Source organism: Brassica napus, chromosome C5 (assembly GCF_020379485.1).
Source record: "Brassica napus cultivar Da-Ae chromosome C5, Da-Ae, whole genome shotgun sequence".
NCBI classification, from domain to species: domain Eukaryota; kingdom Viridiplantae; phylum Streptophyta; class Magnoliopsida; order Brassicales; family Brassicaceae; genus Brassica; species Brassica napus.
The window spans coordinates 45,213,364-45,239,492 of NC_063448.1; the positions used below are offsets into that span (position 1 = coordinate 45,213,364).

A 26,129-nucleotide genomic window follows, 5' to 3' on the forward strand; every position below is an offset into this window, starting at 1 on the left:
GCAGAAACTATATTGTATACAAGTTACTGGCTTATGAATTTTTTTGGTGGAGTTTAGTAAGAATATCAGTTTTGGAATATCCGGCGGTCTCTTTCAAATAAAAGTGTGACTTTAAGCAAAATGTTGCTTACAATAGTATCTTCGGTGACGAGTTCTGCTCATTCCTTTTTATCCTTTAAACAATTTTTGGTTTCGACTATAGTGATAAGACTCGAACTATTTGTGAAATCATTTTTTTCTTGACGGCAAGTGAACGTATCTGTTTTATATGAGAGTGTCAGTGGTTTCATTTTCCATAAAAAGTGGGAAATCACATGGGAGAGTTTTATATATTAGGAAGTGAAATGTCGAATCCATCACATCTTTCTCATACTCAGTGAGAAAGTAAACAAACCAAATTAGGATTCTTTATAATGCACGAAAGGGCAATGTGTAGGGGATGCACCGTGCACGTGAAGTCCATGCAGACAAGACAGCCCTTGCCGGTTGATTGTTACCTATTTCTTTTCTTTCGAAAATACTAAATACAACCTTAATTTGTGAGACAATGACTTTGGTTTTTCGACATTGTTTTCCTATTTTCTTCGTTCCATTTGCGGTCCATAAAGTAGTTATATATGTAAGGACATATACTCACTGGCTTTATGTTTTTCTTTCACTTCCCAACTTACTGGCTTTAGTCACATATTTCTTCTTTTTTAAAAAAAATAGAGGGTTTCATTTTTATAGATTTTTGCCTTTTGAAATCTAGAGTGATGGTGGGTTAGAATTTCATTGATCTTCGTTTGGATTAGTGGACAATCATCAAGAGTAGTTTTATATTTGCCTGAAATCTTTACACTTGAAGGTATATCCAACCATACGTACGCTTGAAAACCTCTCTAATTAAATTTTGGCACAGTAACCAACTGAAAAACAAAACGTTCGTAAAAACAACAACACATCAAGCGACTCTTGTTAGAAGATTTTCGTTATGGAGTAGAAACAGTCATAGAAGATTATGGATTTGGATGGACCAACTACAGTATTCTTATGTAATAATAGTTCGTACATTTCAGTATTTCACTTCAGTTTAAGACTTTTTTTCTTTAGAAGAAAACCCACTGAAACCCTTACAAAACACAAGGACATATAGTATCGCTGTTTATCTGGTCCATCATGGTTCGTATAGATACTTTAAACCGAAGCCAATAAAACTTTCTCAAACCCCCAACCAAACCAAACCGAAAATTACAGCAAAAGAAAAAGAGTAAAAAGGAGAAAACGAGAAAGAATCTCGTTTGGGCATTTCGTCGAACACTTTGAGTGCATACTCCCAGGCAAAGCTAAACCGAATCTCCACTGATGTGACCGAGATTCTCTTCTTCTTGTCTCTTCTTCATGTCCTTCTCGTATTGCCTTAACGCTTCCTCCATCTTCATCTGCGTAAAACGCCAAGTTTCAATATTTAACAAAATACAAGAACCACAAGAGCGTAAAGTCGAGCACAAGAAGAAGAAGAAACAGACCTTGTAGCTAACTTCGACGCGATGCATAACGTAGAATCCGAGAGTCCCGCCGAGAAGTGTTCCAGCTATGATCCGTGCGTAACCCCATGTCATCGAGTTTAACGCCATTTCCTCTGCTTTCTTCTTTTCCTTCCTCTGATTACAGTATGCAACAACAGTGTCTGATCTCGTTTTCATTTACATGAACCAGATAAAAGAACATACCGGGTTGTTCAATTCAATCATATGGTTTGTTTTTTTGGTATGTCGGAAATAACTTATATTCGGTTCGGTTCGATTCGGTTCAAATCCAGAATAATTAATTAAGAAAAAAAAATTGGTCTAAATCAAATAAACAGAGAAAAAGATTATCCTGGTTTATTTTACATTCAATTATTGACCGAGAGAAGTCGGTTTGATTTTCTACCACATCCGGTTATTTCGGTACGCTTGTACTTATAAATCTACTCCTTCTGTTTTATAATATAAGATGTTTTGGAGAAGATTGATGTTTTAAAATATAAGATGTTTTAATATTTTTAAGGTATTTTAATTTTATTGAAAACTGGTTGACCAATAATATTTTATTGTATTATTTATGATCGGTTAATTTATTTTAAATTTATGCTATTAACGATATAATTTTCTAAAAAGTTAAATTTCTTAATTCTTGTGATGTATGCAAAACATCTTATATTATGGAACAGATGGAGTATTATCATAAACAAATATGTAACCCGTAAGCAATCGTAGCTGGTTTCAGAAGTCATCAACCATTCGGTTCAAAGAAAAATTCAGAAACCAATGCCAAGTGATCGCTACCCAACTCCTGCAAAACCAAAGACGAACAAGACTACATCATTAGGCCATTGTATTAGTAACAAAACCATCGTGTTAGTAACAAAACTTACTTGACAAGGAAGGCCTCTGGTTCTGCAGAGGACATCAATGGGAAGTGTATCAAGAACTCTAACAGGTGCAACACCATCCGAGTACCTGCACCAAATGCATATATGTGTGTTCCAATTAATTCATCCGCCAACGATTATGTTTATCAAATATGATTTGGTTTCATTTACAAATGTTTACCAGAGGTAATCAACCGTTCCAAGAAATTTCGAGTGGTATGAGGTTGCTAGAGGTTCACCAACAGAGTCTCTAGTATTTTTTGAACCCTGGAGTGTACCATGATGAATATAGACTGTTTTATCTCACTATTTCTTGTCATGTATAGACAGTAAAGCTTTGTGTGTGTTATTACCTTAACTGAGGCGTATGAGCTATGGAGTTTCAACGGATGCACAGCCCAGTACGAGCTTTCTTGCCCGGTCGCAAGCCGGATCTCTTCGTTGCTCCAAGAGCTACTTAAGCATCTGAAACCAATGAGTACCAAAAACTGTTTAAACACTTTTAATATACGTAATTATGAGACAGAGACCTCATTTCAAGTGAACACAATGGATATTTCACAAGGCAGACACCAAACAACCATTAACTACAGAACTTGATAAAATCTTTAAGAAAATGAGCTTACCTGTTTATGGAAGTTATTGGATTACTAGGTTTGCCTCCTGCCTCAAGAACTTGGTTAGGAAGACGATTTCTCTGGCCAGACAGCTCCCTTTTGTCTTGTTTCATGATATTCAGCTGTACGATAGATACATTGTCAGACCAAAGAAACCATAACCGGGCTTATTAGTAGGTAAACTGAAGCAAGACTGTAGATGTGCTTACTTCAGAGGACGCCAAGAAGTTGTACAATGGACTCTGCTTGTGATTAGATAACATCAAGCAATGAGATAAACAAATACGAAACTGAAAGCGTTTATCCGAAAATGTATGTACCTGGGGTAAGCTATTGTAATCTCCGCCTAGAACAATAGGAATATCACCCCATTTCTTAGAGAGCAAGTGAGCCTTTGTGCAGAGCGAACGGATCTATCAATCAAGATTCAAGAAACAAACCATATATAGAAACTCAGGTTAACAACACTTAAAATGTGACCGCATGCTAGTTTAACATCTCTTGACTGAGATTCCAAACTAGTTTTAAGAAAAAAAAACCATGCAAAAGAAACATCTCTTGGCAACTTCAAGCCACAAGGACCAATCAACAGTTTGTAAACTTCATGAATGTCAATTGTTCTGTAGTTCATTTACCAATTGAATAGTGGACACCTACCTGACCCAGCTTCACATCTCCTCTACTTGGATTATAAAGCACATGAATGTTACCCACCAGTATCTTTCTTGACATAGACTTCCTCAGCTAACGGAAACACCAAAAAAACTAGATCAATCACCCAGGCATATACATAAAACTTTTTTTTATTGAAAATTGCTACCTCGAGAACAGAAAGCTGTGCAACGTTATCACGCATACCAAACTGGCTAAACTCAATGTTTTCCCTCTCCAAAACCCGAAACCTTTGTCAAAACAAAGAACACACACAACTTATCAGAACCGAGTTTGTTTTCTTCACAGTGAAACAGATTTGAGTCAAGGCCAATCTTTGCTTACCTGTCAGCCTTCCAAAAGATTGCGCATCCATCTACGTTATCTCCAGTTCGCCGCTGCCATTGCAAAGCTTATATTTGTAGTCCTTCTAAAGAAACAAAATTTTTGCTGAGGCTTCAGATGCATAAAATGGTAAGCGTAACCAACCATCGATGTTTTTACTTCTCATGCCACCCTCAACAAACGTAAATCTCATGGATATGGTATATAAGAGGAAATACAAGCAAACCTTGTAGGAGCCAGCATATCCAGCTTTCTCCATCATGCTGAATAGATCGAAATACTTGTCTACTTCCTACAAGGATCCGCATCAAAAGCAGAACATGAGTGTCTTAACCAAGATAACTCCTCCTTGTCAAGAGAAAGAAGGAAAGTTTATGTTACCTGCATACAGATTATGTCTGGTCTGAGACGAATGAGTTCCTCGCATATCAACCTTTTGCGGTAACCCCACTTGAGGTAAGGAAACGAGACGTTGGAGTACAAATCTTTGTGATATGATGAGTTTCTATCTCCCAGTATGTTGTATGACACGACTGTGAATCTGTCTGAATCTATGTTTACCACACAAATACACAAGTCAAGAACAAAGTGTTCTCCCCTGTTTCACATGCTTCCTGTGAAAACGTACATGGTCCAACAAAAAAAATCTAACTAAACGTTTGGAATCTCGAGAACGAAAAGCTAAACCGTTCCCAAGGCTTGGTGTCTCAGTTCATGAATATTTGAATATATATAGCACTGATGAATACGAATAAGAATAAGATCATCATACTCCTACCTTCGGACACGGTAGAGGTATCTGAATCAATCCAGTCACGAGGAATCCGTGAAGTAGGCATTTGATCCGCATGTCGACGCCGAGGAAGAGGATTGTACCATCGACGGCTGTACGAGCGGTTTGACGAATCTTTATGATCGGACGATTCAGATGCGGAGGAGCAGGACACGAGGAAGCTCGCATCGCCAGAGGATGGAAAAGAGAGAGATGACGACGATAAATGAGAGCGGTGAAATCCAGACGAAAGGTGACCACCAAAGGAGATTCGAGAAGCTCCGGTTGGCCGTGACCAAGAACAAGCCACGCAACGCATTTTTGGTTTTTGTGGAGAGAAATTGAAAACCACACACTAGCAACCGCTTGGCGCCCTCCGGATAATATCTTTTATTCCACGTTTCTTGTCAAAAACAAACAAAGACATACCGTTTTATTTTACTCTCTTCACTAAGCCCACTATCAGGCCCAAATAAATATTATTCAACTGGTTTAATCAAAAAAGTAAAAGAGACTCTAGAGATCAAAATAATCAAAATATTTCATTAAAAAAATAAATATGCATTTATACCTTTAGAATTAACAAATCTAAACATTAGGGTATAGAGTTAAAGGGTGGAGATTTGAAATTAAGTTTTAAAATATTATAAAATAAAAAATAAATATTAAAATTTTGAAAATAAAAATTTGAAAAATGGATTTTAAAAGTATTTCGAATTACAAAAAAAAAATTTGAAAATAAAAATCAAAAAAAAAATTATAAAAAATTCGAATTTGAAAACATATAATCTGAAATTATAAAAAAAATATTTTTATTTGTATTTATATATCTAGGATATTAAGATTTTTTTACCTATTAAATAAAATATTTTGGTCATTTTCCTTCTTAAGGTTTATTTTTGTGATAAAATTTTGAAAATAGTTTATTTAAGAGAATTGCTCAAAATAAATCATTGGAGATTTTTTTATTTGACCAAAAAAAAAAAAATCATTGGAGATTTTTTTCAAATATTTCGTAAATTTACATCAAAGAAGTTATACATCATAATCATTCAACCAAACGTGAAGAAAATTTGGGGAAAAAAAAAAGAAGAAGAAGATAATAACAAGAATATAACCAAACCTAATCAGTTGACAACTTAAATGTACTTCTAAAATTTACCAAAACCTATTCAAACTTTGCTTATAATATTACACCCAAAAACAAAAAACTTGCTTATAATATGACACTACCAAACGGTGAGACAAAAAAAAATGGTAGATGAATACTAATTTCTTTGTATTTTGCGACAATACGGTGCGACAAAACTAAACAAATCAATATTGTGTTTGTATTTTATGTCTAGAATAATGATTTTTTCAAGTCTCTTCTCTTTCACCGTTAATATCATAACCAGTCTCTCCTAGCTTTAAAACTTTAGTTTAACCCATCAACGATAAACCAGCCTCATTACCAAAGATACAAACTTTAAACTGAATGAGTCTCAAAGCTCTGAACTTTGATCAATGACACCAATTTTTTGTCACCCCAAACTACAAAGATCAACACTTTTTTCATGAGCAGATCATCATTAGAGCAAAACTCAATCTCAGCAATCAAAAAAATTTGAATAAAGACCAGAGAGGAAGACATACAAGTGTTAGCTGAGATGGATCTTGTTGTTGATGACGGTGCTGAACCAATCCAGCAACAGAGAAAGAAGCAAGGAGAAGCCATATCGAGAATTGGAGAAGAGAAATTGGGGATCAGAAACTTACGCTTCGGCATCAACGTTACTCAACGACGGGAGGCGACGGTAGAGCACGAGATTGGGAAGAGAGGGAAGCCACGAGGGCCTCCTCCATCTGCAATCGGAAAGCGTAGTCGGAATCGGCGATTCAAGAACACTGTGCGTCTCTCTCCTCCACACACTCATGTTTCGACAGGTGTCTCATAAGGTACGTTCCTTCTGGAGCCATATTAAGAGACGTGCCTTCCGTGTTTTGTATTTTTCATTTTTTTTAATCACAAAAATGCTGAGACACATGCGGTGGAAACTGCGATAATGATGCTCTAAAGGACCCATGTACCCTGTTCGTTTCATAACCGCTAGACGCAGCGTCAGCGGCGATAAATTAACCTTTCATTACGGCAACCCAACACCGGTGAAGGTTCCGAGCTTACTTATTTTCCAGACGCAGCGGCAATCAATGATGGGTGAAAGAGACGCAGGAATTAATGGCGTCACCGGCGCTTCACTTTTTGTGTCTCCGTAAGAGACGCTGAGATTAATGGCGTCACCGTTTTTAATTTTTTTGTGCCTCCGTACTTTATTTTTTAGACGCAGCCGCAGCATTAGGCGTCTACCAAAAGAACACGCCTATGGTAGACGTTTCTTTTTTGCAATCTCCTTGAAAACTCTAGTATTATTTCGTCTTTCATTATAAGTTCTTAAAGTTTTACGTATACAATAATTTTTATTTAACAGTATGGTAAACTATTATTCTCTCTTGAAAGTAATATTTTCTACAGTATGCATGTTTATTAAGAATTTAATAAATGTTTATAATTTAATTTATTTTTTACTTGATTATACACTTTCCAATAACTTTCCACCAATGAAATTTAATCAATTCAAATATTATCAATTAATGTTCTTCAAAAATATAAAAAATACCTTAACAATATAGAAAATTTATCTTTGTGGAACAAGGAAAAAATCTAAAAGATGTGGTTTTCAGAAATGGAGGTAGTAACATTTAACCACATCAATTATGGCGTCACTCTCTCCGCAACTATTATTTATTTTTCTTATAAGTAAAACATTCATCCTCTTCCACTTGACTCACTATCTTTCCCACAATGGCTTCCGCAAGATTTTTATCTCTCCTCCCCATCGTCACTCTCTCTCTTCTCCTCACCACGACCGATGCTTCCTCTCGCTCCCTACCAACATCACACGAAACGACCGTACTCGACGTCGTTTCATCTCTCCAGCAAACACAACAGATCCTCTCAATCGACCCGACTCGTTCCTCACTCACCACCACCACCGCCGCAAAAGAATCCATCCCTGTCTTTCTCAACTCCTCTTCTCCACTCTCTCTAGAGCTCCACTCCCGAGACACCCTCGTCGCGTCACAGCACAAAAACTACAAGAGCCTAGTACTGAGTCGACTCGAGAGAGACTCATCCCGAGTCGCCTCAATCATCGCCAAAGTCAAACTCGCCGTCGAGGGCGCCGACAGCGAGACCCATTACCAACCTGAGGAGCTCACGACACCTGTCATCTCCGGAGCTAGCCAAGGAAGCGGCGAGTACTTCTCCCGGCTCGGCGTCGGAACTCCGGCGAAGGAGATGTACATGGTGCTCGACACCGGAAGCGACATAAACTGGATCCAGTGCAAGCCTTGCTCCTCCTGCTATCAACAATCCGACCCGATATTCGACCCGAGTTCATCCTCCACGTACAAGTCCCTCACTTGCTCCGCTCCACAGTGCGCTTCTCTAAGAGCCTCGGCTTGCCGCTCAGACAAGTGTCTCTACCAAGTTCGTTACGGCGACGGGTCTTTCACCGTCGGTGAATACGCAACCGATACGGTGACGTTTGGAAGCTCAGGTATTAGATGATATACTCCGGTTTAGTTAAATGTTATGAGTTGGTTTAGCTTCCCTTTACTAAACCAATATAACAAACTGAATAATCAAGAACTAAATTTCATTACATTCAATATCAGGTAAAGTAGACAACGTTGCTTTGGGGTGTGGTCGTGATAACGAGGGACTCTTCACCGGAGCAGCCGGTTTACTCGGTTTAGGCGGTGGAGCTTTGTCGATGACGAGTCAGATCAAAGCGAAGTCTTTCTCTTACTGCCTCGTTGACCGCGACTCGGGGAAGTCGTCGAGTCTTGATTTCAACTCGGTGCAAGTCGGCGCCGGAGACGCGACGGCGCCGATCCTCAGTAACAGCAAGATCGACACTTTCTACTACGTCGGGTTCACTGGGTTCAGCGTCGGTGGTCAGCAAGTCTCGATCCCTTCGTCGGCGTTCGCCGTCGACGCTTCGGGAACCGGAGGAGTGATCTTGGACTGTGGAACCGCCGTGACTCGGCTCCAGACTCAGGCCTATAACTCGCTTCGCGACGCGTTCGTGAAACTCACGGCGAATCTCAAAAGAGGAACGTCGAGCATCTCTCTGTTCGACACGTGCTACGACTTCTCGTCTCTCTCCACCGTGAAGGTCCCGACGGTGGCGTTTCACTTCACCGGTGGAAAGACTCTTAATTTGCCGGCGAAGAATTACTTGATCCCTATTGATGATGCGGGGACGTTCTGCTTCGCTTTTGCTCCGACGTCGTCTTCGTTGTCGATCATCGGGAACGTGCAGCAGCAAGGGACACGCATCACTTACGATCTAGCGAATCATCTTATCGGGTTGTCAGCTAATAAGTGCTAAAATGGATGATTAGTAGTTTTACAGATATATCAGTAAAACCCTTTAGTTCTTGGTTTTTTAATGAAAAAATAAAATCTGAAGTGTGGAGTATTTTCTTCTTCTAATTAATCACAAGTTATTTATTGATCAATATAAATTCAAAAATTACTGAATTGTGTTTTGTTTTTAGTTTTTGTTTGATACTAAGAACAAGTGTGAAAATGCATCTCAAAAAGTCTTCAAAAGCCTTTCGGTGTGAATATATTTAGATTGCTGTCTGAATCTTCCGAGTGTTCAAAAATCAATCAAGGTCAATGTAAAGTTTATATTTGACTCAGATGTGAAAAGCTAGGTTGAAAAATACTTCTTCGGTTTCATTAAATTAGATGTTTAGAAAAAAAAAATATTTAATAAAAGTAAACTTTTTGTATTTTCTACTAAAAAAATTATGATTTTCAATAAAATTAAGAACAATTCTCCTAAATAGAACATTTCCAAATTTTGATCACAAAAATAGACCACAAAGAAGAAAATGACCAAAATATTTTATTTAATAGATAAAAAAATCCTAATACCCTAGATATATAAAAAAATAAATAAATAAAAATAAATAATTTTTTTTATAGTTTTAGATTATATGTTTTTAAATTCGAATTTTTTTATAAAATTTTCTTAATTTTTTTTCCGAATTTTTTTAATTTTTTTAATTTTTTTTGTATTCGAAAACACTTTTTGAAACTATTTTAAATTTTTTTATTTTCAAATTTTTAATATTTATTTGTTATTTTATAAAATTTTAAATCTCAATCTCAAATCTTCGTCTATAACTCTAAACCCTAAGGTTTCGATTAGTTAACCTCATAGTTATAAGTGTATATTTACCTCTTTAATGAAATATTTTGGTCATTTTGATCCTTAGAGTCTATATTTGAGACATAAACATTTTTAGTGATATCATAGGGTATTTCTCTAAAATTAATTGATTTTAATGAATTATTATTGGTTAAAAATTATTGAAAATTGAAAATTACAGAAAATGATATATTTATTATAATGATTTAATGTGTTTTATTAATATGCGTGAGAACACTAAAAAAATATATATCATTGTGAAACGAGACGGAATACATAATAACTAGGTAGTAATCCGCGCCTTGCGCGGGATGGGATTATTAATTTCGTTTTTAAATAAAAAGATATTAGTTATGTTTAATCTGGATATCGGTTCGGTTCACATTGTTTTCGGTTTTTAGTTTCATAAAATATAATTACCATTCTAAATTCATATTTATTTTTCTTTGTTCGATTAAAATGAGTGAAGTTTTGATGTTCAATGGTTTTATTTTACAATTTTTAAACGAATGCAAATCAAATCAAATGTAAATAATAGTTGAAAAAAGACATTTAATATTATTTTTGTTGTTTGTACAAACAATGTTGGTGATGTTTTAAGATTATGTATTTTATATAAGATAATCTAATATTAGTTGTGTTGTTTGAACTTTCATATATGTTAGACATAATATAAAAAGTTGTATATTTATACTCATAGAAATTTGTTTTTTATTGAGTTTAATAATATAATTTTTATTAATTGTAGTGTTTATATAATTTATTTTTAATAGTTATTTTGTATTTTATTTAATTTTTTAATCCCTTAATTTTAATATAATTTATAAAGTAAAACAATTTGATTTTTGAATGGATATTGAGATTTTTATCTTTTTATTTCTATGTTATTGTTTTAAAAATGGATATTAAGAAAATACACAAACTAATTTTAAAACAAATGGACTGTTGTAGGTTTTAAACCCAACATACCTTAATAAAAATGGACCATGTATTAATGAATCATTGAGTGAAAAGTTGATTAGAATCTTGGAATAGCCTTGTGAAAGAAATGAATCAAACTGATTCACCAGATCCTTTTTGATGGAAGCATTAATCTCAACACCCTGCAGAATATAAAAAAAATCGAAACATAGAATCTGAAAATTAAGCATGCAAATTTTTTAAAACTTAGTAATATGAAGAGTAAAGGATGCCTACATTAGAGTCGATTAGAACCATCTCAATGGTTAGACCACCAGCAACAATATTGCTACCACAAACGTATGATCTTCCTCCTAATCTTCCACATTAACCTGAATGGTTTCAAATCAGACACAAAAGTTATTGCAACCATTATAGGAGAATGAGATAAATTTTGTAAGATTTTGAGTTTATGGAATAACTGAAATGAATGGGAGAAGCGAGTCTTATATAGTTTTACTATACCTAAGGCAATTCACGATGTATCTCCGTATAATACCAAATTTAATTGCATATCGTTTACCTTGTCAAGCAATCTTCGATATATATATTGCCATAACCTAAAAATGTGAAATATATGCCATCTAATATCATTAATTTACATTGCCAATCACTCACGACAATTAAATATTGTCCAAACCCATACGAAAACGGTTTAATTCGGTATGTGTACACTTGATAGATATCTTTTTAATATTCTTAACCATAATATTCTAATTTCGTCTAGGACAACCTTTTCATTCTCTTAAAAAACACAAACTTAGGTTACGTGCATGAATAAACAATGTAAAAGAGGACTCCAATATGTATAGCATCAACAAAATCTTGCATTAAGAATGATAAGCTATAACACAAACATTGTTTTCTTCTTAGGTTGTAGATAAAGAAATTTTCATCTCTTACGTGCGTGTGAGATTTCTTTAAACGGCTGATTGTTGTTTTCTCGATAAGTATTATAATCAATGTCATTGATAGAAGTGAGAGTGTATACACTACAACGTCAGGTAGCATTGTAGAAATCGTTTTCGTTAGTGTATAACCCGCTTTTACAATGATAGCTTCTTGGACTGCAAGAGTCTACAGCAATCTGAGCGTCAGTATTGGCAGAATACTACTTAGGTCCTTTCTCATTGTGATGCTACAAGTAACTACCAATGTCAAGTTTTGCATATTTGCTGAAGCCTTTACCATTCAAGTTGCTACCACGAATTTTGTCTCTGAGTACTTATATTGTCTTTGGTGGGGTTTAAGAAATCTAAGGTATAACAACTTGATTCAAAATACTTATGGTATATAAATTAAGATTATCTGGCGGTTTTGTTTTATAGTTCTTATGGCCAGAATGTAATCACAAGTGTATATTTTGGCAAGACCCTGTTCTGTATTACAATTTGTATTTTTGGGTTGATTCTCTTTACACTTCTGAACGGTAACATGCAAGTAAGCTTCAAAACTTAATTTTCATGACTATTTTTTTTTTGTTTTTTTTTTCTAACGAAAGATATTGTTTAACTTTGTGGAAAGACATCATTACAATCGATGTCTGTCAGAGTTGAGGAATGGAGAGTTAAGTGACAAGACACTGAAGAATGGATGAAGTATCGTCAACTACGTCCAGAGCTTCAAGAACGTGTCCGTTTATTCGTTCAATACAAATGGCTTGCATCCAGAGGCGTCAATGAAGAATCAATCCTCCAGTATTTACCTACAGATTTACACTGAGAGATCCAACGCCATCTCTGTCTCGTTCTTGTCCGATGGGTACATACATCAACTATCTCCTCACAAGATTTGATTGCTTTTTATTTCATAAAATCACAATGTTTTCCAAAGTACAAGATCACAATACAATTTTTCTCAAGTTTCTCTGCTCAAGTTTCAAGACGAAACGTTTCTCTGCTTTACCCTTGATAATTATCGGCATGAGCTAAATCACAGAAACGTGCATGTGATTAATTGAATCAAAATAAGAAAGTTTTTGTCACCATTTTATTAGGAGCTCTATTAAGCTGACACGTGACCAAAGTAATATGAACGCATTAAATTCAATGTTTCTTAAGGGATTTACTTGTTTACCTGGACATGTGAGCGAGTCCGATTACCCATCTACTCAACAGAATTGATTAAAAATAATCAAAGACACAATCACTTATTTGTATCGAAAGAAGAAGATATTCCCAATTTGTTCACATTAATTCCGGAAGAAATTGAACAAATAACGTTGGAAAACCATGTCGTTATGTGCGTAAAGCTTACATGCACAAAGCCACGTCTTGGAACTTGGAAGGATAGACGAGGGTGGACTTTTAAGGTTTACTTAGCTTAGTTATTTTAGCAACTTCCGAGTAAAATCCTGTGCATAGGAAGTCACGGGGTGATTTACTTGGACCGTTTATATTTTCGTCATTAGAACATTTCAGTGTAAAACTATTTTTTATTCAAGATTGAGTAATTTTATAACGAAATAAGTTTTACTCTAATTTTATTTTATTTTAGAATAAAAATACAAAAATATAAATATTATTCGATTTATAAAGTAAATTTATTTTTACTCCATGTAGGAATAGAGTGAAGTTAGAGCAATGTGAATGTAAAGTTTTTTTTTCAAAATAAAGAAATTCTATAGCGAAATTAGTTTTGTTTTAATTATAGTTCATTATAGAGTAAAAATAGAATAGTGGACAAATATAAAAGTTATTTTTATTTATGTAAATTCTTTGTTATTACATTATGAAGTAGAAATAGAATAAGGTCAGAGATTGTTTATTCTAACTACATTTTGAAAAAGTAAATATGAAATTAGGTTGAAGATGCTCTTAAAGTCATTTTCTTTGATTTTTCTTTTTATCGTTTCCTAATTTGTTTTATATGAGTGATACATATCACTATACGCTTTTGTGGATGATATATAGTATGTGTATACAGAAAACCATAAAGTTTTAACAACTTCAAGAAAATGCCATATCGTATTTGAAGTCAAGTTGGCAGGTGACGGCAGAACATTCTTATCGGAAAAACTAAAAAAAACTATTTTTTTGTTTCAACTTTCAATCAATCTTGTGGGGAATTTCAGAATTTCCGATATATATTTTTGTTTATTTCTGATAGTGATGATAGAAATGCCTAATATTCCAAAACCTAGCGACACGTTACACTGACTCGATCGTAATGAATCCTTATAATAATATATTACGTTTCAAATGGGAAAGGGGATTGGAATCCTAAGATGAAATTTTGCTTCTTTTGGACACTGCCATATGTTAGAATGGAAGTAAGATGAAATTTCAAATCACGATTCTTTCTTATTTAAACTCTATTGCTAATGAAATTTTCATGCTAAACGTCATAATGTTCTTGTAAATAATATACCACATCGATGTTTCAGTCAACAGAACGGTTTTGAAAAAGAATACAAATACATGGACGTCACGGCGGTAAGGGCGATAGAGATGTGAGATAAGAATCACATGCAAAAGTGGCCCGCCATTTCATTATATTTTGCTTCTTTTGGACACTGCCATATGAATGCTGTCTACGCAATTTCTGTCTTTACGATTACAAATAATCCCCTCTATACTAAAGCACAAATCAGTTGACAAAACAAATTTTGACAAATAGAAAAGATTTTAGAAAAAAAAACAATTGACTGGAAAAAAAAAACCTCTTCGATCCCTGTTTTTTGCAATTTTATATATCAATATTTCATTCATGTTCAAAGCCACTCTACCACGATCTCAACTCTTCTCCTATTTATATAACTTTTGATCTAATAATTTACTTTATGTTTCTTTTTTTTCTTTCTTCTATCTTCTCCAACAAAGCAACAAATCTTTTCACCTCTCATAAATCTGCAATTTTGACTTCGTGTTTCTTCGATCCCTGGTGATCACGGTTTGGAGTGATAGTATGGAGCATAAAATATTATTCTTGTGGAATCAAAGAAGCGCATAAGGTTTTGGCATCACGAAGAAGGTTTGCCCGTTTTTCATTTTTTACTATTTTTTTAATTTGTTGAACGTATAGCGAAGCTTTCATTTTTGAATTCAAAGTTGAATCACTTTACTATTGCTAAACAATTTTTTTTTAAATTTATATAAGACAAACTAAATTTGTAAATTTCAATCTTATAAATTAAACAAACTATCAAAATAAGTAATGACTAATGTGGGTTAATTTTGGTTAAATGTGTGCTTTTTAAAAAAAAAAACATGTTAGGTAAATTAAAATAAAATATCAATTTCAAACTATAAACAAACTAAAATAATAAATTTCTAATAATCATTTGTTACTCTGTACTTAGCCATCAAATATTGTATTTCAAGTATATTTTGTATTTTGGTATATATTTTATTTATATATGAAAAATTCTACAAACATGTCTCAATTTTGTAATGATATCAAAGTTATTGTTTCGACCTTTTAACAGCTTTGTATCATGCATGTACCTCTAACTAGGTGACCGGTCCGCACCCTGTGCGGGCATAAGAACATGATCGGTCCGCACCCTGTGTTCTCTCTCGGTCTGTACCTCACAAGAGGGAACACAGTATCGTCAGTATGAAGAGGCAGATATTGTGTGCATGTATAATTGCAACGTCACAAAATATTTTGTGTGTTTACGAAGATACTTTCATTCAAAAAATGGAATAAATAGTGTATAGTTTTAGAAGTAACATATTTTATATTATCATTAATTAGAATTGTATTGTATATGTTTCGTAATTCTTTATTTTAGGTGAACCCGATTTGAAATTTTAATTTTTTTTTTCAAAATCTAAATATCCAAACCCGATTTGAAATAACCGAATCCGAACTAAAAATATCCGAACCCGACCCGAAGTACAGAAATACTCGAACGGATTCTACACCTATATACCGAAATACTCGAAAATCCAAAATACCCGATCCGAACCCGAACGGGTACCCGAACGCTCACCCCTACTAATTAGAAACATTATAATATTTTCTAAGCAAATGTAATTAATATGATATCAACATGCGCACGTTTACTGTTTGAATAATAAGAAATTTTTTTAATATTTGTCTTAGTTCTAAATCTTGCCCAATGCTAAACTAAATCGATAATTATTATCCCCTAGCTGTATATGGGCTTAACGAAATCGATAATAGTTTTGGGCTTGTCTACATAAGCGATTTATTAAAATAAATGAAAAATAAAATTCAAAAAAATCGACCAATAGAATTATAACAATTTTTCTGAGAAGCTCTATATTAATACCATGTCAGCAGAAATCACTAAAGTGACTTCTCTTTTAATGTATAGGAGGATTGTATATGTGTCGTAATTCTTTATTTAGGTGAATAATTTTCTACTTCATAAATAATAAACAAACATTTATGTAGACATATTAAAAGAAAATATAAAAAAATCAAAATATTATCCATAAATAATATAAATTATGAAGTACATTTCTCGATAAAGAAAGCAAATTCAATTAGAAACGTGCAAAAAATTAAATAAATTTTGTAAGTAATTTTACGGGTTAACATTATTTGATAGATTTATAAATTTCTAAATTTTATTGAACATGAAATAATATTAAATTGACATACCGTCATTGGTCTTCTAACTCATCACAGCCCATCTGGCAAATACAAAAAAATAAATAATTGTAACCGTTTATATATTTTAAAATTTGTATGTAAAAAAAGTAGATTAAAATTACGTACCGTGACTACGGAATATTCTGAAAAATTTGTTTGTAGACAGCATTCAATGTTTTTGTCTTCGGCTTCCCTTCTTTACCAGTTATTAGGATTTTTAATCCAGATCTCGACTTAACTCTTGAAAGTACAATTTTGCCTTGCATTTTGTAAGCATTTAATAAATTATTTTAAAATTATGATAAATTTATTCTTTAAACAACGATAAATAATTAAAAAATAATACTAATTAACATTTTTGGATTTTGTAATATTTAAAATAGTTATTATATAATTATATTCGAACACAGTTCATCAAGTAGAGGATAAAACTATTATAATTATCTTATATAAAATTTTGTTCATTTTATTTTATAGATTATAAATATTAAAAGTAATAAATAAAACATTATTAGTCTTTCAATAATTTCGAGAATAGTTTCCATAAATTGTTATTTGTAATATTCGTTAGATTATATGGCAAGTGATTTTAAACGTCAATAAGTTAAACAATTCTTCCATATTTGGAAAACATATATATACAATGACAAATTAAATGGTAGAGTATGTAAACACCTGTTTTCTACCGGCGTGAGTTAGAACACCGCCGTATTTAAGAATCATAAGAGCCTCTACAGGTCTTTATTCTTCGCCTTCACCATCCCACTTCAGCGGCTTCAGTTGAACCTTTCTGTATATCCCTGAGAAATTTCCTTCCTGCGTCATTCCAAAAGGTTCTCTGCTGTGAGAAAATAACCTCATGAATTAAATTAAAAATGCATAATGCTAGCTTACTTATAAGATAGTATATTCAACAAAAAAAATGATATAAGATAGTATTACTAAATGATACTGTGTAATACTTTCCCGGACAATATTCAACAAAGAGAGAGAAAGTACTAAAGAACCTCTTCAAGAACTGCTTTAACTTGGCGAAACTTCTCAGCATGTTCAATCAAGGTTTTCTGGATCACTATCACTCTCACGACCTGGTCTACATTTAAAAAAAGGAAGACCATATTGTCGTTACCAGTATTCAACACATGGAAAAGATAGACCAGACATGCTTTTTGGAGACAAAACACAAAGAGTTGAGTTCAGGGTTCTAAAGATGAGGAACTTTTGCGTCTAAACACATTTTTCTTAGCACACAAGCAGCATTATCGTAATACCTTAATAGTATGAGAGGAGAGATTTGTGAATAATACTTTAAAGAATGAAAAGAGAATGTTTGTATTTTAAGACCTTGGGTGTCTCATATATATATACAGTCGATTTATTCTCATATTAATGATTTTAATATTTTGCAAAATAAATAATAAAATCGTTTAAAGAAAGATATTAAATGTGTATTGTCAAAAAATGATTTGCATATGATATGATTTTAACTTATGCAAGTAATCCATATTAGAAAGGTAAGTTATTAAAAACAAACAACCTAATTAGAAACATTAAAATATTTTGTAATCAATATAATAAATATGATATCAACATGCGCAAGTTTACCGTTTGAATAATAAGGAAAGTTTTAAATATTTGTCTTAATTCTAAATCTTGCCCAAGGGTAAACTAAATCGATAAAATTTAATGATTTCAACTTGCGCAAGTAATCCATATTGTGAATAAATGATTTGCATATTTAATGATTTCAACTTGCGCAAGTAATCTATATTAGAAAGGTAAGTTATTAAAAACAAATTTTGTCAATAAGTTATTTGCATATTTAATGATTTCAACTTGCGCAAGTAATCCATATTAGAAAGGTAAGTTATTAAAAACAAACAACCTAATTAGTAGGAGTGGGCACTTTACCCGATATCCGAAGTGGCATCCGAACCCGATCCGAAAAACCCGAACTGAAATCCGAACCAAAGTAGCAAAATACCCGAACGGGTATTGAATAAGGAGAGATTGGATACCCGAACCCGAACGGATAATACCCGAACCCGAATGGATATCCGAAGATAACCGAACATATGTATAATTAACCTTATATTTTTAGTTTACATCTCTCATTTTATATAAAATATTTATATTGATACTACACATACTTTAAGTTCATATGATATACATACAATTACGAAAAAAATGATTTGCTACTCACTTAAAATGCATGTCAAGTTTTTTATTTAAAAAATTAACAAAAAGTTATATCCAAAATTTTTTTAAAAAATAACTAAATTAATGCCTTTTTAGTTTTAAAATGTTATGTCCAAATCTATTAACTATTCAATTTATTAAAAATAAAAAATTAGTTAACTGAAAGTTATATTTTTAAATATAAAAACTTGAGAAATGAAAATTTTAATTTTTTTTTTCAAAATCTAAATATCCGAACCAGATCCGAAATAACCGAATCTGAACTAAAAATATCCGAACCCGACCCGAAGTGTAGAAATACCCGAACGGGTTCTATACCTCTATACCGAAATATCTGAAAATCCGAAATACCCGATCCGAACCCGAACGGGTACCCAATGCTAAACTAAATCGATAATTATTATCCCCTAGCTATATATGGGCTTAACGAAATCGACAATAGTTTTGGGCTTGTCTACATAAGCAACTGATTAAAATAAATGAAAAAGAAAAATTCAAAAAAACCAGCCAATAGAATTATAACGTTTTTCCTGAGAAGCTCTATATGAGTGTCACCTCAGCAGAAATCACTAAAGTGACTTCTCTTTTAATGTATAGGAGGATATTACGTGCTACTATTCATATAATATTCGACCTTTTTTTTTTTTTTTCAATTCAAAAAAAATTTAAACGATGATCAAATAATTTTTGAAACAGAGAATTGACCTGTGCATAGCACAGGTGGTAATACTAGTCATACTCTACGGCATAACTTCCTTCACCAATAATTAACATTATTTATAAGCGTGAAATGGCTAGGAAATTTGGAATAATGATATTTTTTTTCATGAACTTATTTCATTGTCATAAATTTTCAATAACACAACTTTTTTCCCCAAACCTCTCTGATATATTAAAACTGTAATAACATAACAAGATTCGATAAAAGCAGGCTTTTTACAAAGATTTTACAAAGATGAACTGAATGTTCGAGGTATGATCCGCTTAAATCAGATTTGTGTCTTTAATATTTTGAATAACTGTTGATTGCATAGAAGTGATGTATTACCAAATCTAAGCGTCGTGATTAGCCAAAAGGGACAGGCCCGACAGGGAAGTAAAGAAGCACCGTACACTCGTGGACCCATTAGAATCTGTTTGTCGGCAAGATTACTAGTTTCGCATTAAGATTGCGTTCACGTGGACTGAATACATGACGCCAAATATCACGACAAACAATAATACTTTTTCGGGTACACTACAAATATACCTAACATGCAAATTGCAATTATCCTTAAGAAAAATGTACATATAGTTTTGTAATAACAAAGCAAACTGATTCGTTTTGATATATATATATTCCTTTTGAACGTTTTCCCTTAATTAATTGTTGATTTAATGATATTACTCATAATTTTTAAAATGATATTTTTACATAAACAACGGTCGCTCCCTATTTTCCACATGACTACTACGGTCACTTCCTAATTTTCACCACAAATTCTGCGATTTTGTGGTGATAATTGAGTTGTGACATATAAAGCTTTACCTCACAGCATGAGCTACGCGGAAGAAATGTTCTCGATGCTCTCTATAAAGGAGGACATGTAAAAACTTAATGAAACCTCAGATTAGTATCCATTAAAAAACGAAATAGATAAAATTATGATTAACTGACATATACTCGATCTGTTCCACGAAGATTGTGGCTTTAAATTTTTTATTGTTTCACAAAGATCGTTAGTTTGTGTTCTTGGCGAAAATCCGTAGCTTATTTATTTATTTTCTCCATATTAATTAAGATACTAGGATAAGACTTGCGCCTTGCGTAAGATGATTTTTTTGTATATATTATCGATAATTTTCTTTATATTTGATCATATTATTTATACATATACAATGTTCTTTTTGTTGTTATTATATAATTTCTTTCCGATGGACCGGATCAATTTTTAATAAAAATTATGGAACTAAACTATAATTAATATATCATGGATTAATTGGATTGGACATTAAACAAATTATGACACAAAATACTTATTTTTTCCACCGCACACATTCTTGAAAAATGTGAATATTATTATTTCTACAGTTGAATTATTTTGGCATTTATCGTCCATATGGTTTTGAAAAGTTTCAGATTAACCATCAAACTGATACATGTCATTTTAATGTTTTTAGTCGTATGCTTAAGGAAAACTTACATTTTTGTAATTTAAAGTCGTTTTAAAAAAAAATCAAAATATAAGATATAAGAAAAATCTAACATATAAAAAAAATATAACATATAAGGTTTTTTCATTTTTGTAATTTAAAGTCATTTTAAATTTTTTAAAATATAACATATAAGGCTTCCTCATTTTTGTAATTTAAAGTCATTTTAAAAAATTCAAAATATAACATATATTAAAAAATCTAATTTTTTTATTATATGGTTAATGTAATTGTTTATTTTTTTAATAATATAAAATTAAACAAAAATGAAGAAAGATGCAAAAATTGTTATCAAATCTTTATTATTCATAGTCATTAATTGTCATATATATGTTAATCATATTAGGTAATTCTGTAACTTTTATTTAAAGAAACAATACATTCTTCTTATATTTTGGGTTAATATAATGTTCTCTAGTAATTGGATTTGGACCAACATTTTTTTCATTTGATTTTTAAGCTGCCACGTAAGCTAAATTGTCTTCCTAATTATGCGACACCTAAGCATAGTCTATTTTTAATTAGTACAACTTAAGGTTACAACTTTTTAAATGATCCTCAATTAATATATAGGGGATTTACTACATACTTTAATAATTATATTTTTGGTTATTTTGTATTAAAGTGAGATTATTTTGGTAATGCGGTTTTATTTCAAAAGTGTGTGAAAATTCTAAAACAACAATCTTTGTTAAACAGAGTGGTAAAAAGAATCTGACAATACTAAAAGCATGATATCAAGTCCTCTAAGCGCGTCCACGTCAGCTGAAAAAATCAACCTACCATAAATCATCCTTTTGCCACATCATCGTCGAATCCGGTCTTTCAAGGATCTGAAGCGTAATTTTTTTTCCTTCTCCGACTATCCCACTTTGTCGTCACCGATCAAATTATGCACTTCAGTTACAGTAACCTACGATTCATCAATCTATTATAATTTTAAGTCATCTTAAATGGTTTCGTTCCATCTCCCCTTATATCTCCTTATATATAAAATGCTCCATCTGATCTTCAATCAACCCTAATTGAAAAACTTCATTGAAGAAGCTACAACTACTTCCATGAAATCCACCGGTGAGTCTTCCTTCACTACCAGCATGTCTACAGTTGCCACGGCGACCAGCCGAATCTGGACTCCATTTTCGGTTAGTCAATTTTTGGGAGGCCAGAAACTTTGCTAAAGACCGGACTTAGAGCTCCTCCTCATCCATGAACAGGTATGAATACTTATCCCCAACTTTCCTTCCCTTGTATTCTATACATGTCTCTCTAACGCTGATTGGTTCCTGAAGGAGACTGTGCTGCAAGGATTCGTCTCCTCTAATTGTGACGTTAATTGCCTCATCTCAAAGCAGGGACAACCTACAGATTTCTAAATTTTTACGCTACCAATAGCAACGAGATTATGGAGTTTCCGATAAGAGTTTAACAGTTTCTTTCTCGCACAACTCTGTTCTCAGTGTCATCGACGCCATCCGCCTCTCTATTGTTATTGACGCATAAAGGTTCAGGTTCCACACACATGAAAATTTCTAAGCTAACTGTGGTCTCAGGGGTAACCTCTACGGTAAACAGTCTAATTTAAATAATCTTCTCCATCTTTATTTTCACATTCAACTACTAATCTTCCTGAACAATGTGGTAGATGTTGTTGGTCACTTGAGCTGGTAAATAGCCAGTCTCTAATTGACTTTCCTGTCTTTGACGAAGTGGAGATAGCAACCACACGTCATTTTTTTGGTTCATTTGCAATCAAAAGAGTATGTGTTTCCTGTACTTAGAATGACTGACGCCTCTGTACTGCAATTAAACTCTCTACCGTACAGACCATTTGAATTAACATGTTTTATATAAACTTTTTCAGTGGTCTTGTTATGAAGATGTATCTTTGGGACTAGGCTTCAAAAGATTTCTACAAAACAGTGAAAAACTCCCATCATGTTTTTAGTGACGAAAGTAAACCCAAAACGTCTTGCCGGTAATTCTTTGTTCATTTAGCATAACCAACTCACTGCTGGCAGTAATCATAACGTTTAATGTTTTGCCAAGCTGTTTTTCATCGGTTGCTATTATTATCCTTATTTAGTTTCAAAACGTTTCTAATCCAATTGTAACATTTTTCTTGAAGCGTGATATTTAAGATATTTTGTTTCGTCTCATGAACTCAAACCTGAGATAAGCATATGTGTGCCAAATAGTATGCTCTTCAAGAAACCACTAGGTCAATGTTATCAGGTTTATCACCATCACAAATTAGACTTTATTACCCAAAACTAATAAAGTTGAGGTTGATGTCTAAGTAGAATTACATTGACTTTACGAATATGTTGCCACTTGTGAAACATTTTCGCTGATATCTATTTTTTTAAGAGTTAACCAAAAACAATGAATTTAGTTCTCAGTTCAATGTACTTCTTGGCCCTGATATAAGTTTACCACCTTCTGATTTCACCAGAAACCTTGATTTTATTAGCAACAAGGCCGACATATCTTTTGCAAATGAGAGGGTTTCAGTCTTCAATAGACGCTGAAGAAGAGAGCAGACAGATTTCGAAGTTGCAGCGTAAAGTCATGCCCATGGCCAGGTACTACTTCTACAGTCCCAATTATATTATGTTAATAATGTCAAAGAATCTATTTGCATTATGGTATCTCACCAATGAGTTTAGATCTTCGAGTGTCTGAATTCTCATATGTTATTGGTACAGAACTATCACTGCGACTTGAAAGTTAGGTTACCATGGCATTTCTGACTTTGTTGGCCTGTTCTCATCATACAAAGGAACCCAAAAGTAAAATTTAGTTTTGGAAGCCTTCCATTTTATTGGAAATTGTCTCCATCTTATTCAGTGTTTCCCAATTTGTTTATATTTTGAAATCAAAGTCCTACAACTGAAATTGACGTCTCACCCACTGGAAAATTGCTCAAGCAAATGATGTGTAATTGCTGTTTTTTTTCTTTTAAAGCATGAGAATGACTAAATTTTTTCTTTTTTAATTTCTGGAAGATTTGATGCCTTTTTTTTAATATCTTCACCATCTTTTGATCTTTGCCATGGAAGTACTAAGAGCAATATCCTCATTTCTTTTGATTGCAGGCTTGCAGCTTAATCATCCCCAACATCGTTTAATGTTGATCGGAATATTGTGTTGTTGTGATGGCTAAGCCTAGACATCATAGCTTTTCCAGAACTCTATGGAACTTGCATATGGAAACAACGAGATGTCCCTCAACTGTTTATGCCTGATTTATCAGGAAGCACGAGTGCTTCTATTTGACCTTCCAATCCTAATGCTTCAGAATTCAGATGCTAAGTTAGTGCTTAACTCCTACATACAAACAGGGGAGACGTTTCATCTTGAGTTTATGCGTGATTGGGTTATATGATTATTTTCTTATATATGTTTTCTCTGTGGTTTTGAATTTCTTAGAGCTCATAAAATCATGTTCTAATTCAGATATGACTCTCTTCTCTCTCTCTATTTGCAGCTACAACATCTAGCATCCGAGGAGAAGAAAAAGAAGAGCAAAGGGGATACCTTTCTTAGCATGTTCTTTGAATCTTCGTTATTTTTCCAGATTTCACACATACATCGGGCATATCATATGTAAGCCTCTCCATCTCCTTTTAAAAATAGATATTTGTCTTCAAGCTTTCAATTGTACTGTCAGATAAAGTCATGTGAATTCTGTTTCGGCAGAGATATTTGGTGATGCAATTGGCAAAGGAAAACAAGTTGCTAAAACGTAAGCTACTTTGTGAATATGTTTGGTATTATCGTAGTATGCTTTATGTATCTGATCTGAAGTAATTTCTCACTTCACGATGAACCACACAAGTAAATTAAGAAAACTTGAAGGAGCTTCTACGGCTAATCGGATAAATGCTACTCATTCAATAAATGCATTGAGTTAGAGCTTTACGACAAATGTTTCTAGATTGCATAGCGTTTGGCTATTTTTTTGACATGTTCTACCTAAATGCGTTATTATGCATACAAGTGCTCTGATGGATCAACATTTCTTGCAGGGAAATTAAGAAGATAAAATTATATGAGATAACATGCAAATAAGGTGTTATTTGAAGTGGGGAAAATGAAGTAGTACGTGGTTCTCATATACCTGACTTTTGTTGTAAACTATTGTGGTTTTCTTGAAGACTGATGATTTAAGACGAATCTTGATACTTTGATAGTGAAACAGAGCGAGGAGATGCTATAAGGTAATTTCTAAACTAATCTCCTCATCATATATCTATATCCAACTTAAAGAGTGAAAACAAAAACATGAATTGGACTAGGTTTTGTCAATGTGATAAAAACATATGCAAGGAGCACATCAGATATGAGTCATGCACGGTTGAAAGAGTCAAGGGCAGAGGAAGAAAATGAGCTAGAGAATACAACAAATAAAGTGTTCAAGAAAGTGAGAGAAAAATCTAAGAACATATAAAAAAAGTCTTACCAAACATGGTGGTCATTACCACTATCATACCAACCCCATTTAACCTGAGCCAATTACGGGATACCTTTTATGGACATGAGTTGACGGATACTTCGGAGTTGGTGATATGTTAACTTTTATATATTTTTCCAAATATTTCGAGTATCAAGTTTGATATAAGAAGATTTAATCCTTTTACCAGTTATTTCATTGTTTTGTAAAATGGAAGCTCATATCCAGGTGTTCAAGTTTGAAAGAAGAGTAGACTTGGGTATCTCATGTTTTGGTAGATCAATGTCATAGGATGTTTGCTTAAAATGAACAAATCTGGTTAGTGCTTTGAAATAGAAGCAAGAGAAGTATGGCAAACCAAAACCTAATGTCACACCTGAAAGTAAAATTGCTGTAAGAGATTAATTCAAGCGAATGTAGGAGCTTCTTTCAATAGTAATTTTTAACGTCTTATAAGCAGCTCATTGATAAATTATTGTTAAGTAAGTATTATAAGTTGTTCGCCAACATCTATGTTTATGTGATTGAGACCAGCTTATTGCTATAATTGTGCTCTTTTTCTTCCTCTTGAATCAACATGATAGGAGAAACAAGTGCAATCAAGTCCTGCTATTAGCATATCCTAGTTTTGGCTTAGTGTTTGGAGAACTGAGTGTATATCCTCAGTAAGTATATGAACATATATGTACATTTGGCAGTATTTTATTGT

General features: G+C 33.1%; 3 protein-coding genes and 1 long non-coding RNA gene across 7 annotated transcripts; 2 read left to right on the forward strand and 2 right to left on the reverse strand.

The window, feature by feature from the left end:
• Positions 1-1,066: 1,066 nt before the first annotated feature.
• On the reverse strand, positions 1,067-1,933 carry LOC111211491. Its single transcript, XM_022712598.2, has 2 exons — positions 1,509-1,933; positions 1,067-1,421 (listed from the first exon to the last, which is right to left on the reverse strand). The coding sequence occupies exons 1-2, from the start codon at positions 1,683-1,685 to the stop codon at positions 1,326-1,328; spliced, it is 273 nt and encodes a 90-aa protein (XP_022568319.1). The 5' UTR covers positions 1,686-1,933; the 3' UTR covers positions 1,067-1,325.
• Positions 1,934-2,126: 193 nt separating this feature from the next.
• On the reverse strand, positions 2,127-6,792 carry LOC111211490 (carbon catabolite repressor protein 4 homolog 3). 2 transcript variants are annotated; one of them, XM_048759073.1, is made up of 14 exons: positions 6,416-6,792; positions 4,787-5,183; positions 4,390-4,559; positions 4,235-4,300; positions 4,009-4,061; positions 3,833-3,914; positions 3,670-3,756; positions 3,333-3,425; positions 3,222-3,254; positions 3,022-3,134; positions 2,749-2,860; positions 2,577-2,662; positions 2,399-2,483; positions 2,127-2,316 (listed from the first exon to the last, which is right to left on the reverse strand). In XM_048759073.1, exons 2-14 carry the CDS (start codon positions 5,097-5,099, stop codon positions 2,257-2,259), a joined length of 1,353 nt encoding a protein of 450 aa, XP_048615030.1. In that variant the 5' UTR covers positions 5,100-5,183; positions 6,416-6,792; the 3' UTR covers positions 2,127-2,256. The 2 variants fall into 2 exon arrangements, with proteins under 2 accessions (XP_048615030.1, XP_022568315.1); XM_022712594.2 differs by having other exon boundaries at positions 3,222-3,425.
• A 761-nt stretch (positions 6,793-7,553) lies between these two features.
• LOC106363344 (protein ASPARTIC PROTEASE IN GUARD CELL 1-like) lies at positions 7,554-9,368 on the forward strand. The gene is made up of 2 exons (XM_013803099.3): positions 7,554-8,379; positions 8,498-9,368. Exons 1-2 carry the CDS (start codon positions 7,623-7,625, stop codon positions 9,214-9,216), a joined length of 1,476 nt encoding a protein of 491 aa, XP_013658553.2. The 5' UTR covers positions 7,554-7,622; the 3' UTR covers positions 9,217-9,368.
• Positions 9,369-14,208: 4,840 nt separating this feature from the next.
• LOC111211485 lies at positions 14,209-25,684 on the forward strand. Of its 3 annotated transcripts, XR_002662490.2 has the most exons (11): positions 14,209-14,979; positions 21,664-22,181; positions 22,257-22,531; positions 22,610-22,724; positions 22,829-22,942; positions 23,420-23,549; positions 24,063-24,279; positions 24,455-24,573; positions 24,667-24,712; positions 24,996-25,187; positions 25,266-25,684. It is a non-coding gene; the product is annotated as an uncharacterized LOC111211485 (long non-coding RNA). The 3 variants fall into 3 exon arrangements; XR_002662489.2 differs by having other exon boundaries at positions 14,213-14,979; positions 24,063-24,573; XR_002662491.2 differs by lacking the exons at positions 21,664-22,181; positions 22,257-22,531; positions 22,610-22,724; positions 22,829-22,942 and having other exon boundaries at positions 14,248-14,979; positions 24,063-24,573.
• Positions 25,685-26,129: the final 445 nt, after the last annotated feature.

Excerpts from the sequence above, each read along its gene's own strand:
- LOC111211490 (XM_022712594.2), bottom strand. The coding sequence starts at position 5,099 with ATGCGTTGCGTGGCTTGTTCTTGGTCACGGCCAACCGGAGCTTCTCGA. Across the intron at positions 3,915-4,008 it reads ATCTTTTGGAAGGCTGACAG|GTTTCGGGTTTTGGAGAGGG; the intron begins GTAAGCAAAGAT and ends GTTTTGACAAAG. Across the intron at positions 3,426-3,669 it reads GAGATGTGAAGCTGGGTCAG|ATCCGTTCGCTCTGCACAAA; the intron begins GTAGGTGTCCAC and ends CTTGATTGATAG.
- LOC111211491 (XM_022712598.2), bottom strand. The coding sequence starts at position 1,685 with ATGAAAACGAGATCAGACACTGTTGTTGCATACTGTAATCAGAGGAAG. Across the intron at positions 1,422-1,508 it reads GCGTCGAAGTTAGCTACAAG|ATGAAGATGGAGGAAGCGTT; the intron begins GTCTGTTTCTTC and ends CGTTTTACGCAG.
- LOC106363344 (XM_013803099.3), top strand. The coding sequence starts at position 7,623 with ATGGCTTCCGCAAGATTTTTATCTCTCCTCCCCATCGTCACTCTCTCT. Across the intron at positions 8,380-8,497 it reads GGTGACGTTTGGAAGCTCAG|GTAAAGTAGACAACGTTGCT; the intron begins GTATTAGATGAT and ends ATTCAATATCAG.